Raw genomic sequence first — 16,485 nt, 5'->3', positions numbered from 1 at the left:
CTGCTGCAGAAGGACATTGAAAATACGTGGACTGATAAGGAATGTGAAGGTTCTTCTACAGAATCAGCGAGGAGAATAATATGCAGGGAAACACTGACAAGAAGTAGGGACAGGTTGATACGACGCATTTTAAGGTATCTGGGAATATCTCCCGAAGTACTAGAACTATAGGGTGCTGTAGAGGGTATAAATTGTAGGGGAAGACAGAGATTGGACTGCATCCAACAAATAATTGAGGGCGGTGGATGTCAGTGCTATACACAGATGAAGATGCAGTCAGTACTCTGCTGACCAGAAAAATGAAAATGGTCCAAGTCGTCCTATGTCTAAACAATTGCGAGTAGTTCGCCTTCCGTAATTTTCGGACATGCATTGACAATGCGCTGACGAATGTTGCCAGGCGTTGTCAGTGGATCACGATAGCAAATATCCTTCAACTTTCCCCACAGAAAGAAATCCGGGGGACGTCAGATCCGGTGAACGTGCGGGCCATGGTATGGCGCTTCGACGACCAATCCACATGTCATGAAATTTGATATTCAATTCCGCTTCAACCGCACGCTACTTATGTGCCGGACGTCCATCATGTTGGAAGTACATCGCCATTCTGCCATGCAGTGAAACATCTTGTTGTAACATCGGTAGAACATTACGTAGGAAATCAGCATACATTGCACCATTTAGATTGCCATCGATAAAATGGCGGTCAATTATCCTTCCTCTCATAATGCCGCACCATACATTAGCCCGCCAAGGTCGCTGATGTTCCACTTGTCGCAGCCATCGTGGTTTTTCCGTTGCCCAATAGTGCATATTATGCCGGTTTACGTTACCGCTGTTGCTAAATGACGATTCATCGATAAATAGAACGTGTCAAAAAATTGTCATCGTCCCGTAATTTCGCTTGTGCCCAGTGGCAGAACTGTACACGACGTTCAAAGTCGTCGCCATGCAATTCCTGGTAAATAGAAATATGGTACGGGTGCAATCGATGCTGATGTAGCATTATCAACACCGACGTTTTTGAGGTTCCCGATTCTCGCGCAATTTGTCTGCTACTGATGTGCGGATTAGCCGCGACAGCAGCTAAAACACCTACTTGGGTATCATCATATTTTGCAGGTCGTGGTTGACGTTTCACATGTGGCTGAACACTTTGTTTCCTTAAATAACGAAAGTATCCGGCGAACGGTCCGGACACTTGGATGATGTCGTCCAGGATACCGAGCAGCATACATAGCACACGCCCGTTGGGCATTTTGATCAAAATAGCCGTACATCAACACAATATCGACCTTTTTGGTAAACTGTCCATTTTAACACGGGTAATGTATCAAGAAGCAAATACCGTCCGCACTGGCGGAATGTTACGTGATATCACGTACTTACACGTTTGTGATTATTATAGCGCCATCTGTCATAAAGCGAGAAAAGTGGTCCAACTAAAACATTCACATTTTCTTACATACTACACGGGCATGTAATAAAAAATGGAAGTTCCTTTTTTTAAAAAAAGCAGTTGATATCCGTTTGAACTATGGCAGCGTCATCTAGCGGGCCAACCATAGCGGCATCAGGTTTCCCGCTTCAAGGTACACGAGTTTCGTACTTTGTAGTTTTTTCGTTTGATGCTTATTTCGTGAGATATTTGGTCCGGTCTCTATCGATGGACCATCCTGTGTTATCTCTGTAGCAAAACTAAAAATAAGAAAAATAAACACACTCCATAGTAGGCAGTAACCAGCGGAAGGACGTCGCCTACAGAAATCAGTGTGCTGTGGTCTGCTGAATTTTGCCTGCCGGGATGGAAGCAGAGCAGACAGCGGCGGATAGTCACCTGGGGGTCCGTGCAGCGCTCGCAGCGACAGAGGAAGTGCTTGGTGAGCTGCAGGTGCCTCTGTCGGGCCGGCGTGCCCCACAGCAGCGGCGTGTACGAGTTGGTCAGCTCGCGGCCCTCCGGAATGTCGACAGCGGCGCGCACCACCATGGCGCGGCTCTCGTCGAAGCCGTGCGTCGTGTTGGGCGAGCACTCGTTGTTCATCATGGCCGACAGCGGGTACAGGCCGCGCACGCCCGCGCTCACCTCGAACGCGTTCGCGTCCATCACGGCGCACGCGCGCCGCATGAAGCGCAGCTGGCTCGGCGTTGGCGCACTGAGCAGCTCTGTTGCCAAATCCGTTACCTGCAACAATGAAGATGCAAGTAGTGCTTGGCGGAGAGTACATCTACATCTACAGCTACAGCTACACAGATACTCCGCAAGACACCGTACGGTGCGTGGCGCAGGGTACCCTGTACCACTATTAGTCATTTCAACGATAATTAATTTAAACTCTCAGCTGCCGACAGGTCTTGTTGATGTACCTTGATGGGGACAGCTGAAAATGTGTGCCCCGACCGGCACTCGAACCTGGGATCTCCTGTTTACATGGCAGACGCTATACCCATCTGAGCCACGAGGACACAAATGAATTCCCGCGCCCGGGTTCCCGGGTTCGATTCCCGGCGGGGTGAGGGATTTTCTCTGCCTCGTGATGACTGAGTGTTGTGTGATGTCCTTAAGTTAGTTAGGTTTAAGTAGTTCTAAGTTCTAGGGGACTGATGACCATAGATGTTCAGTCCCATAGTGCTCAGAGCCATTTAACCATTTTAACACAAATGAATAGCGCAACTGCAGGCACGCTTCCCGTGAGACCCACATTCCCAACTGTCTTCAGTCTAAATACGCAAATACCTATTAGGAACATTACGTATGTAGATTGTGGACAGTTGAGAATGTGGATCTCACGGGAAGCGTGCAAGGTATAAGTCCATGCAGTCGCGCTATTCATCTGTGTCCTCGGTGGCTTAGATGGATAGAGCGTCTGCCATGTAAGCAGGAGATCCCAGGTTCGAGTCCCAGTCGGGGCACACATTTTAAGCTGTCCCCAATTCAATTAATTATCATTTAACTAGAGAAGCTGCATGGTGACCAAAGCTATCTGTTCTTTCGAGAACTGTTACTATCTTCTTATATTAGTCACTTCCTTTCCTGTTCTACACGCAAACAGAGCGAGGGAAAACTGACTATGTGTATGCCTGCGTATGAGCCCTAATGTTTCGTATCTTATCTTCGTGGTCCTGGCGACAGTAGAATCGTTCGGCAATCAGCTTCAAGTGCCCGATCTCTAAATTTTCTCGACATTGTTTCTCGAAAAGAACGTCACCTTCCCTCCAGGGATTCCCATTTGAGTTTCCGAAACATCTCCGTCACACATGTTGTTCAAACCTACAGGTACCAAATCTAGCAACGCGCCTCTGAATTGCTTCGATGCCTTCCTTCACTCCGACCTGGTACGGATGCCAAACACTCGAGCAGCACTCAAGAATAGGTCGTACCAGCGTCCTACATGCGGTCTCCTTTACAAGTGAACAACTTTTTCCTAAAATTCCCCCAATAAACCGAAGTCGACCATTCGCCTTCTCCACCACAGTTCCCACATGCTCGTTCTACCTCATATCGCTTTGCAACGTTACACTCAGACATTTACACGACTTGACTGTGTCAAGCTGGACACTAGTAATACTGCATCCGAACATTACAGATTTGTTCTTCCAACTCGTCCGCATTAACTTACATTTTTCCAAATTTAGGGCTAGCAGCTATTCATCACACCAACTGGAAATTTTGTCTAAGTCGTCTTGTATCTTCGCACAGTCACTCATCTTCGACACCTTACCGTACACCGTGGCATCATCAGCAAACAACCACAGACTGCTGCCCACCCTGTCCGCCAAATCATTTATGTATACAGAGAACAATAGTTTCCACAGAACTCTCAGTGCGCGAGGCCTAGTCGCATCTGGCCAGTTGTATTTTTCTCTGTTGAAGTAGCAATCGAATCATACGGTTTGTAAGCCAACTCAACTCTTTTACACAACTACAAAGCATCACGTGTCATAACGGAGTTACTACGAACTGGAAAAATAGCAGAATGGCCGGAAACAACCATTTTCTGAGACCTAACTTTTCTCATGATTGTATCACAACGTGCTGTCTGATTACATAAGTGTGCACTTGAGAGGCACCCACTTGCCTTGCTCATACTGTGGCATCAAGCAGTCAGGCCTGCAAGATGAGTGGTCTGCCAAGCGAGTGGATTCATTCTTAATTTGCCGAGTAACATGAACTCTAGTACTCACACTTAAGTTACAAGTTATCCTCCTATATGATTAATACGCAACGGAAACACGCATCTGACAATCAGTAATTTACAGAACTCTGACTGCACACTACGCACTGACAATACCACATTTTCCTTCCCTTTTTATTTAACGGCTTTTGTCAACACGTGGCCACCGCACTGAATATGAATGGCGCACACATTATAAATTCGGGACATTCTGACAACATACAATTCGAAGGAAAAGTCCATCAATCTTTTTCTTTTCACTATCTTATTTATTCCGATAAATTCTATAACCTAAGCACACAAATTCTATAACCTACAACAATAACACATGAGAAATTCCGCCCAGTGGGCATGGCTTTACAATGGTGAATCTCTATATTATGGTCTCGTAATTACTTTTAACGCTACAGTGCACTTTCTGGATAGGATGGTGGATCTTTTGTTATACCTCACACTTCGACTCTCACAATCATCATCACGAAACTTTCCTCCAGACCGAGCGGTACCGAAGGAACAAGCATAACCCACTAATCTTTTGAAACCACCTTGCTACTCTCCCATGCAAACCACACATACCTAAATTACATGACATACATCACACTGCAATAAGAAATATAAAAAAAACTAAATAGTCACTACACTATCACTTTCAGCTTTCCCACTTCAATTAATATTTATCCCAGTTTCACACGACACTGCCCCACTTCGTAATTCTACTTTCCTACTATGAACTCTGGAGATATACGCACGTCTTCCTGTGCAATGCAAGCCAAGTGGCGTTGCTGGATAGACGGCCGACTCACCTTGCTTCTCTCTCAGAGTTTGAATCTAGCGTCACACGGAATTATATCACGCAAGGTAATATTAAGAACATATTCATCACACACGCGAGTCCTCAACTGATACCATGGACGAGTACTTCTCTTTATCCTTTGTCTCATACACAGATTGAGACTCACACAGTACTCACCACGTGGAAGTACTCGTCTCTAATTTCAAGTCCTGCACACGCCATTTCTTAAATATTTTAACTTATGGTACACACGCTATTTCTTAAATATTTCAACTTATTGTACACACGCTAGTAATTCAGCTAAACTTAAGCACACGGAAGTATTTCAACTTATTGCTACACGTGGTTTCATTGTGGCCGTTGGTCACTTCCGAAGATTACTACAATCCCATTAATATTACCTGCCTGACATTTAATTCTCCCCAAAAAAGTTCCTGAAATAGAGAAATTAATATTTCAAACTACTCTTAAATATTCCACATGCATACCATGTCTCCACTCTTTCGTCATTACGGTGCACAACTAAAACAGGTCTTAACATCACAAGATCCAGCGGCAGAGTGCTGAAACATGGCCGATCTTGAGGTTCTCTCCCACCTCTGTCGAAGTGGGGGAGCACCTTTCTACCGCATTGGTCAGCCACATTTCAGGCGCTCAAAGCTCAGGCCAATTTCATCTCTTTGGTCCCACCAAAGGTGGTCAAAGGATCGACTCAAAGATGACCATATATTCACATTCACTATCTGCGGTTAGCAGACGACCATACATTCATTCATTTCACAGATCTCACCAAACTGGATGTAGGGATTTACTTTGTGGGAGTGCACATGTGATCAATTAAATAAATAAATTGTCATTCTTTCCCACACTGGTATCCGGCTTCGCTGTATTACTTGAAATTGAGTTATTTTACAAAAAAAATGTGTTGTTCTGACAAAAATAATGAAGTATGTTGTACCTATTTTCAATGTCGGGCGGTACTGTACCCTTTCACACTCACTACCCGATGCTAGTCCCTCCTCTTAACGGTTAGCATACAATCAAACCACAGAATTTCAGTATTGTTAAGGTGTAGTGGCAACGGCCTTGCCGCAGTGGAGACACCGGTTCCCGTGAGATCTCCTTAGTTAAGCGCTGTCGGCGTGCCCGGGACTTGGATGGGTGACCATCCGGGCAACCATGAGCTGATGCCACTTTTCGTGGTGCACTCAGCCTCTTGATGCCAACTGAGGAGCTACTCGACCGAATAGTAGCGGGTCCGGTCACAGAAAACCATCATAACGACCGGGAGAGCGGTGTGCTGACCACACGCCCCTCCTATCCGCATCCTCAGCTGAGGATGACATGGCGGTCGGACGGTCCCGATAGGCCACTTGTGGCCTGACGACGGAGTGCTAAGGTGTAGTAATAACGTTCGGTTGCGCGGAATTAACAATACTTCTATCTGGAGTGCAGAGTGAATTCTGATCTACCTAGAATTTACCGGTAACTAGAGAGAGCGTGGACTTGCCTTGTTCACTCTTCAGTTAGCAGACAGACAAGATCGTAAGAATAAATTCCAAGCTGGGAAATGGCTTTATCAGTTGGGCGCTTTTTGACCGCGATTTATAGTGAAGGAGAGGTAAGTCCTCGATGTGTATGCCCACCATGCATTATTTGTTATTTATTCACAGGATTTCCTTTGTAAGAATTCGTGCGTCAAACTAGCCGGGCATCTAGTAGCTTCCTGTTAGCGCCGTGGCGTACGTCGGGGTTGCGTCGCACCTCGAGAGAACCAGCGAGCTGCGGAAACCTGAGAAGCGCTTTGTTTCGCCACAAGGGGGGAAACAGAAGCCTCTGAAACAGACACTCCGGTGTGACACAGGCAGATAACCTTGCTCCGTGTAGAGGCGAGTAGAAAAATCTGTACTCACGGATACTACTCCGCCAAATCGTTAAGCCTGGTTCACGAGACCTATCTAGTTCTTACCTGTTCTCCGAAGGAAAGAAAGTATCTTCAAAGTCTTTTATTTAAACTGTTTAGGTCTGTTTTAGGAATGTAAACGGGAGTAAGAACAGGATGGCACAGCACCTGAGAGCTCATATGAATGCTAGAAATAATACGCGATTCCTCTTAGTTCACGGTCCGTTTCTGAATGGAGTGGGCTGACTTAGTCATGCCAATTCTTCCGCTCTGGAGAACGTGTATCAACCAGTAACTCGTTCATGTCAGGCACACGTATAAAACCTCTCCCTAGGAAGTTGAATAATATCTGGATTTTCTCTACTATGGACAGGTCACTTGTCAGATGGTAGCGAACGTCGAACAGCCCAGACTCATATCAACCTCCGCGATCTGCCCAGATTACGAGACCGCCAGACTGGCGTACCTGTTGTTTGGCGTGTAGTGCAGGACAGACTCACCGAATGTGAGATTGAGCTGACAGTGGAGACTGGTGATCAATGAAGATGGAAAAAGTCTGTGGTATTCAGTGCGAAGACTGGTTTGATGTAACTTTCCACCCACTGTAACATGTGCAAGTATCGACACCTCTGAAAACAGTCACACCCAGCATCTGTTTGAATTTGCTTACTGTAAAGCCTTGGTTTTCCTCTAGAAGCCTTATCACTTACATTTCCCTCCATTACCAACCTAACCACTCCTTGATGCCTAAAACATCTTGTGGCACAGACATAAGACTCAGAATACCGACAGCCAAGGAACCGTTCAACAAAAACAGGAAATTGGTATGTGGCCCACTGGATAAAAATCTGAGAAAGATATTGGCTAAATATGTAGCACAGTTTCATGAATGAGCTTGGAAATTATGAAAACACAAGGAAAGCAACTAAAAGATGTAGATGTGGAGGAAACTAGAAGGTATGAATTGGGATGTCAGGGGAAGACACAAGGTGCTATTGTGAAACCTTGGGGACAACAGAAACCACTCAGACGTCATAAGCAAAATGAAGAGAAGTTGGCTAAGAAACACGTTGAAATGACAGTCCTTGCACCAGCAAAGAATTCAAGGGATGGTAAGGCGAAAGAGATCGAGAAGAAGAAGAAGAATATACCAACTAAAAGACAGTGTCAAGGAGGAAGACTATGACTACGCGTGACTATGAAGGAAACCAAAAGACAGAGAGAATTGGCTAGTTACCATGGCTGGACATGCCGCGAGGCGCAACAAGTACTGATCACATGTTTATGATGATGATGAAGCCTTAATACACTGCCTGGCAAAAAAAGAAACAAAACTAAAAAAAACTGAAGCACCCGGAAGAGGAGGAGAAAGCGAAATGAAACCTTTCGCATCTTGAGAGGGTATGTGATGTTATTTGAGTAGTTACAATTTCCAGTCATATTTAAAAAGAAGTATGCAGCATGGCCTGGATGCATGCATTGATTCGACTGGGAAGGGTATCAGAAAGCAGTCCTGTCTTCTCCTGAGGCTAACTGGCACACAGATGTAACTAGTCCTTGATACTGGCTGGAACTGCGCCGGAGATGACGTCCGAGATTGTGCCAACCATGTTCTATCGAGGACAGACCTGCGCAAGGGAGTATCTTAGCATCAGGCAGACACTTCCTAAGGGACACGTGTCATGTGTGAAAGAGCATTGTGCTGTTGAAGAATGACGCCACATCACTGTCATATGAGAAGTAACACATGACGACGCAGGATGTCTTTGACGAACCGTTATGGCGTTACAAATATGTTTACCTTTGAAGAGAAACTTCGTGCCTTTATTTCCAAACTTTAATTGCGGATAGGTAAAAGTGGTGAAAACTATTATTCTGCATTCCCGACATTAAAAGCACTCTTTGATGACATGATTAGGGCAAACAAACAAGAAACATTAAGAGTTATCTGCAAATGCTGGCTGATGAATTCAATCGTTACTACCCACAATACAAGAAAATGGGATCTAAAGTTGACCCAAAACTGACTCACAACCCTTTCAGCTCTAATGTTGGAGAAGTTACAGGAGAAATTACAGAAAGACAGAAATTGTAAGGGCGTATTTGAATCTGATTGTCTTCAACAATTTTGGTGCAATAGAAAAGTTTCGGACACTAAAATTCGAGAAATCGCCTTGCGCTATCTTATGCTTTTCTCCACAACTTATTTATACGAACAATGCTTTTCTGATATTCTGGCAGTTAAAAACAGCTCCAGTGATAATATGCGAGTAGCTCTGAGCACCATTATTAGCCCCAGGACTGCCGAAATTTTACGGAAGATGCAAGCTAATAGCACACTGACGAAAACCTTATTTAATTTTCCACCAATAACGTTGCGTTTTAAATCACACTACTGGCCATTAAAATTGCTACACCAAGAAGAAATGCAGATGATAAACGGGTATTCATATATTATACTAGAACTGACATGTGATTACATTTTCACGCAATTTCGGTGCCTAGATTCTGACAAATCAGTACCCAGAACAACCACCTCTGGCCGTGATAACGGCCTTGATACGCCTGGGCGTTGACTCAAACAGAGCTTGGATGGCATGTACAGGTACAGCTGCCCACGCAGCTTCAACACGATACCACAGTTCATCAAGAGTAGTGGCTGGCGTATTGTGACGAGCCAGTTGCTCGGCCACCATTGACCAGACGTTCTCAATTGGTGAGAGATCTGGAAAATGTGCTGGCCATTTTCTGTACGCAGAAAGGCCCGTAAAGGACTGAAACATGCTGTCGTGCATTATCCTGCTGAAATGTAGGGTTTCGCAGGGATCGAATGAAGGGTAGAGCCACGGGTCGTAATACATCTGAAATGTAACAGCCACTGTTCAAAGCGCCGTCAATGCGAACAAGAGGTGACCGAGACGTGTAACCAATGGCACCCCATACCATCACGCCATACTGGCGATGACGAATACACGCTTCCAATGTGCGTTCACCGCGATGTCGCCAAACACGGATGCGACCATCACGATGCTGTAAACAGAACCTGGATTCATCCGAAAAAATGACGTTTTGCCATTCGTGCACCCAGGTTCGTCGTTGAGTACACCATCGCAGGCGCTCCTGTCTGTGATGCAGCGTCAACGGTAGCCGCAACCATTGTCTCCGAGCTGATAGTCCATGCTCCTGCAAACGTCGTCGAAATGTTCGTGCAGATGGTTATTGTCTTGCAAACGTCCCCATCTGTTGGCTCAGGGATCGAGACGTGGCTGCACGATCCGTTACAGCCATGCGGATATGATGCCTTTCCATATTCTGCTAACAGTCATTGGATCTCGACCAACGTGGACAGCAATGTCGCGATACGATAAACCGCAATCGCTATAGGCTACAATCCGACCTTTATCAAAGTCGGAATCATGATGGTACGGATTTCTCCTCCATACACGAGGCATCACAACAAGGTTTCACCAGGTAACGCCGCTCAACTGCTGTTTGTGTATGAGATATCGGTTGGAAACTTTCCTCATGTCAGCACGTTGTAGGTGTCGCCACCGGCGGCAATCTTGTGTGAATGCTCTGAAAAGCTAATCATTTGCATATAACAGCATCTTCTTCCTGTCGGTGAAATTTCGCGTCTGTAGAACGTCATCTTCGTGGTATAGCAATTTTAATGCGCAGTAGTATACAATAGCGCTTTTAATGCATTTAAATTTGAGTTTAACGAACATGTTAAAAGTTTTGATTAAAGTTTTTTTTTAGATAGATATAATTTATTTTTGTTGAACCTTGTTGTGGTCCCTGCTAACAACAAGGAAAGCAAACCGTTCCCTGGTCAAAAAAAGATTGGGAACAAGTGCTTTAGAGCAGTTGACCCTCACTGAAACGGTGAGGTGCAAATAACTGCGGGTAGCCTTGCGGCCGTACCTCCCAGCCGTGCCTCGGGTGCGGGTGTGCGTAGAGGCGAGCGACCAGCCGGCGCGCCTCCTCCGGCAGGGCGAGGCAGCGCAGGGCGGCAGAGGCGCGCGCCAGCACGGCCTGCTGCTGCGCACGCGCACACGCTCCGACGCAGTCGCGCACGCCCCACCCCCGCAGCAGCCGGCACTCTCCACGGTGCCCATCCGGCGCGCAGTCTGCAACAGGCCGGGTAGCGGAGTAGCAGCCGCGTCCTGGCGCAGGCCGGGACACGCCGGACGTCAGCTGAAGATAAACCCCCCTTTGCGCCGAGGCAGCGACAGGGAAATCTACCTGGTGTAAACGCTAGGCACGCGCGTGGAAATGGCATGCGGTCAAACGCGGTTCACATTCGCAGTCGTTCGCTCGTGTTCCGCTAAGTTTCGCTTTTCAGCGAACCGTTAAAGGACCTTCACATCCTCTCCGTTTCGGTGATAACAGCACAGAAAGCTTTCGTCTGTTATCTTCTCTACTTTTGTTGCTGTTGACACGAGTTACGTGAACAAGTGGTCCGAAGCGATTGTAATGTGGCTGATAGAAGACAAAGTATAAACGAGCAGCTCGTTATCAAAGATGGGCCGGACGGCCGGTTCTAGGTGCTACAGTCTGGAACCACGCGACCGCTACGTCGCAGGTTCGAATCCTGCCTCGGGCATGGATGTGTGTGATGTCCTTAGTTAGGCTTACGTAGTTTTAACTTCTAGGGGACTTATGACCACAGCAGTTGTCTCACAGTGCTCTTTTAAAAAAAATATAATAATAAAAAAATGGACGACTCCACTTTTCCATTTTTTTCAGAGGAGTGACCAAAGACGAATGTTCAGAGATCTATGTGGTGTAGAGTAATGAACGCTTTTCGGGTCATTCTTATGATCCCATAGAAGTAAATTTGTGAAAAAATATGGGAGTTTCCCGGTTTTGTGGCACCACACGTAAAAATGTTTTGGTCACCTTCCAATTGCTTTTATCTCTGAACTTTTCTCGCTCGTTTATAACGAACTTTTTACGCATTTTCTTCAGTAATTCCACTTTATTATGACAAATTAAAAACGTAAGACATGACTGAAGACACAACGTCGTACAACAGAGGAGCTTTGCAATACTGTGTTTACATTGCAGTATGGGAACGTCAGAGACTCATCCCAGTCATCTTATTGGTTGCTGCTGGAGTAGGCCGAATATGAAGTTGAAATGTAATGGCGTTGTCCAAAGTTTACAGAGCAGATCGCGAGTCACATTCATTTTAAACACGTTACAGTTCGTTTTTGAAAATTCAGGATATTATAAATATATTCGACTTCAAGAATGTTACTGGAATCAGTTAACATCGAAATTTTGTGAAAAATAAAGTTTTTCACATTTGATACTGAGTCCTCAAGTGTCATACGTGCTTCTGGGATCCAAGAGATCCACAGCACAAATGCTGAAGGAAAATCAGTATGATTCATGAAAAATTGCTCAAGCACTCAAAGGTCTTACCGGGGACGTGAGAAAGACATTAAATTCATTAGATTCCTGAATCAGGTGCGAACGGAGCGAATAAGCACAAGCTTTGTAACTCTTCCTATTAAAAAGGAAAAGTACAATAATATTCAAAAATGGCTCAAATGGCTCTGAGCACTATGGGACTTAACATCTGTGGTCAGCAGTCACCTAGAACTTAGAATTACCTAAACCTAACTAACCTAAGGACATCACACATATCAATGCCCGAGGCAGGATTCGAACCTGCGACCGTAGCGGTCACGCGGTTCCAGACTGAAGCGCCTAGAACCGCACGGCCACACAGGCCGGTCAATAAAATTCCTTGACAGTAAACAAGTCCGAGTATGTAGCTATTGCACTGATGAAAATTGGAAATATACGAAACACCTGATCATTCTCGCTGCTTACGTTCATGGTATCTGTAACTACATGCCTGATGTATAGCTGCTGTTTCAGAGATCCTTAATGATAAATAAAAATGGTTTATCCCGGATCGTGCTATCTGCCCTATAACAGACCATATAGTACATTTTATCACGTAGCGAATGTGAAAGGTTGTACGTATATTTCACATTTCTTAGTTCTACTTTAATGACATTATCTTTCTCACGCGTACTTTAACAAAATCGTCACCTGCTTCACCTGTGTCACTGCAGACATCAGAAACTATCTGATATAAAGTAGCTACCGGCTATTATGGCAGATGAGTGTTGGACCCACTAGAGAACAGATCTGTGTTGATAAGTTCCTGGTGCATGATTCAGGTTTGGATTTACAATAGAGCAACTCTTCTGTTGGACATTGTCTTCTAAAACAGCATCTTAGAACAGCGCAGTGACGGATTATTTCGGAGTGTTGAACAGTTTGATTTAATATCGCAAAAGACAGAATGATATGTGGCTTTATAGTCGTACTTTGTTGAGTATTAGTGTTGAACAATGCAGTGGACCTCACACCACATTACTGCATCTGGACCATTTAATATCGCCAGTGTAGTATATGTCCTACCGTCGGTTAGCTGTAGTAGTAACAACAAAGCTTATTACACCGAATATTGATCATGAGCTCATAAGATACAGGTTTTAAAGTGAACAAATCTACGTACTTACTTTACTTCAGTTGTGGCCTACATCATTGTAGTGAAATTCCGTTATGGTATCCTGTATTTATTGAACAAGTATATTTTAGCTCATGTATGCAGTCGTCAAGGGACACCGAAGGCAAGATATTCACAGGTTCAAATGGCTCTGAGCGCTATGGGACTTAACATCTGAGGTCATCAGTCCCCTAGAACTTAGAACTACTTAAACCTAACTAACCTAAGGACATCACACACATCCATGCCCGAGGCAGGATTCGAACCTGCGACCGTAGCAGTCGCGCGATTCCGAACTGAGCGCCTAGAACCGCTAGACCACCGCGGCCGGCTATTCACAGGTACTTAAACCATTTTTAACTACTCACTAATCGGTGGGAAGTTACAAGCACAAAATCTCAAACGCTTCGATTCTCTTCTTTTCCTCTTTTCCTACAATCGGTGATTCACTAGCACACGAACGCCAGCGGCCTTGCCTCGTGAAACACACCGTTTCCCCTCAGATCACGGAAGTTAAGCAACGTTCGGTGTGGCCCAGTTCATGGATGGATAACCGCCTGGGTGGGCCACGTGCTTTTGGCTACGTTCCCTTTGCATTTACAGCAAAGGGGGCGAGGGGTGGTGGCGTAAATTCATGACCACCAAACTTTGCGCCAACGTCCTGTGTTAAATTCCAAACCCCTCCGTAGTGTCACATGAAACGAGGGCATTTGACACTGTCGATCGTGAGCCGTTCGTCAGATGGGAACGTAGAGCTCGGCAGCCCTGTTGGTTCTCTTCGAGTGGAGTAGACTGTGCCGGCGCCGGTTTCACCCTTTCCATTCTCTCATTGTCATACACTACGTACACCCATTACAATCACCTACACCTATCACACTTAAACAAACAACTCTCACTGTTCGCAAAGGGAAGGTGCCATTGTGCGTGGAGAAGAGAAAAACCTTTCCATTCAAGCAGTTAAACCTGCCCTTCGGGTTCTTCCAGCCAACAATAGCAGAGGCCTATGACATTACTTTTACGTTTGCTGTCATACAACGCTGTGCTCCAAACGTACAATCAGAAATTTCGTCCTCAAATTAAGATTAAGAAGACACGAAAGTATATAAGCCCACTACTATAACACGAGTGAGCACAGCCATGATACGTCAGCTTCCGATGTTGTCAAACGAGGCCACCGTTCCCCCAGCAACGTCTAAATCAAAAATATCTTTCTGAGAAAGCTTAGCATTGGTGTCCCCTACCGTCATTCTATTGATGGCCTAAATACTGCCAGTTCACGGTCGAATAAAGGACAGCTGGTAACATGAGCAACTTAGAAGTAGATACCCCCGATGTTGCGAAGCAACTGAAGTCAGATTGTATACCAGTTACGTTTCTTTCAAACTAAGCTGACGAAATAGCTCCATTTTTAGTAATCATACGCAACTGCTCGCTAACGGAAAATCCGTACCTTAAGGCTGCAAAGGTGCACAGGTCACACCAATACACAAGAAAAGAATAGAAATAATCCGCTCACAGAAGACCCATATCACTGACATCCATTTGCAGCAGGATTTTAGAACTTATATTGTGATCGAGAGTTATGAAATACCTTGAAGAAAACGATCTGTTATCACATACCCCCATGCATTTAAAAACTATCTCTCTTGTGAAACACATCAGGCCCTATATTCAGACGATGAAATGAGTGCTAACGATAGGGCACGTCAAATTGACTCCGTGTTCCTAGATTTCCAGATTTTGACTCCGTTCCCCACAAGCACCTTCTAATGAATTTGCTTGAGTGTGGAATATCTTCTCCATTGTGCGACTGGATTCGTAATTTCCTGAGCGAACGGTCACAGGCCATAGTAACTGAAGGAAAGTCATCGAGTGAAACAAAAGTAATATCTAGCGTTCAGCAAAGAAATATTACAGGCCCTCTGCTGTTCCTAATTTATATAAGCGATTTAGAAGTCAATTTGATCAGCCTTCTTAGACTGTTTGTATACGATAATCAAGAAAAGTCATCAGATCAAAATCAATTCCAAAATGATGGAGAGAAAATATCTGTACGGTGCGAAAAACGGTAGTTGACTCTAAACAATAAAAATGCGATCTCCTCCACTTGAGAATTGGAATTAATCCGTTAAATTTCGGTTACACGGTAAATCACCTAAATTTAAAGGTTGTTGATTCAGCTAACCTAGCGATTACAATTAGCAACAGCTTATTTGGGACAACACACAGAAAATATTGTGGGAAAGACGAATCGACACTGGGTTTTACTGACAATACGCTTATCGGATAGAGCAAACCTACTAAAGAGGCAGCCAACAATAGGCTTGTCTGTCCTCTTATGGAACACTCCCGCGCGGTACGCGTTTCTCACAAGAAAGACATCAAAAACGTACGAAGAACGGCAGCTCGTTTCGATTATCGCGAAACAGGCGAGAGAGTATAATAGATCTGAAACGCGAGTTGAGATGTCAATAATTAAAACAAAGGTGTGTTTAGTTGCGAGAGGATCTTTTCACGAAATTTCAGCCACCACCTTTCTCCTCCGAATGCGAAAACACACTGCCATCAAAATAAAAAAAAATTTAAAAAAAGTACGCAAAAGAAGAGGAGGAAACGAAAGAGATTTCATGGGTTGAGAGAGCATGAGATGTTATTTCACTGATTACAAAACTGAGTCAGACTCACAAAGAATTTGGCAGTATGAGCCTTCTTATCAATATGACGTTGCACCGGCTATGGCCTGGATGCCTGCACTGATTCGGTTGGGAATGGTGTCTTAACCCGTTGTATCCTGTTCTGATGCAAGCTGCCCACAATAGTTGTAACTGTTCTTTGATATCCAGGATACTGGCACTGGAACGGCGTTGAGTCTGAGCTGGAGCCACACACGTTCAACCGCAGAGACGTCTATGTGTATTGATGGCCACGGAGTACCCCAACCTAACGCAGGCAGTGCATAGAGCAAGCACTGTCCTATATGAATGCATAGTTCCACAACGATATATACTGACAAAATTCTCTCGGACTTCCAGCCGCGTCAAGTGGTTTGAAAACCACGAGTTTTACGCCGAGTGCTTCTCGACCC

At 45.0% G+C, this 16,485-nt stretch overlaps 1 protein-coding gene across 1 annotated transcript in view; it reads right to left on the bottom strand.

The window, feature by feature from the left end:
- LOC124616538 (SET domain-containing protein SmydA-8-like) overlaps window positions 1-16,485 on the bottom strand; it is an 80,294-nt gene that overhangs the window by 57,915 nt on the left and 5,894 nt on the right. Inside the window, exon 2 of the mRNA XM_047144856.1 lies at window positions 1,838-2,182. Within this exon, the coding sequence (XP_047000812.1) occupies window positions 1,838-2,182 (345 nt within the window). The remainder of the gene's footprint in view (window positions 1-1,837; window positions 2,183-16,485) is intronic.

This window comes from Schistocerca americana, chromosome 5 (genome assembly GCF_021461395.2).
Source record: "Schistocerca americana isolate TAMUIC-IGC-003095 chromosome 5, iqSchAmer2.1, whole genome shotgun sequence".
Lineage (NCBI taxonomy): Eukaryota > Metazoa > Arthropoda > Insecta > Orthoptera > Acrididae > Schistocerca > Schistocerca americana.
The sequence above is the reverse complement of the archived record's forward strand: the minus strand, read 5'-3'. Positions and strand labels throughout refer to the sequence as shown.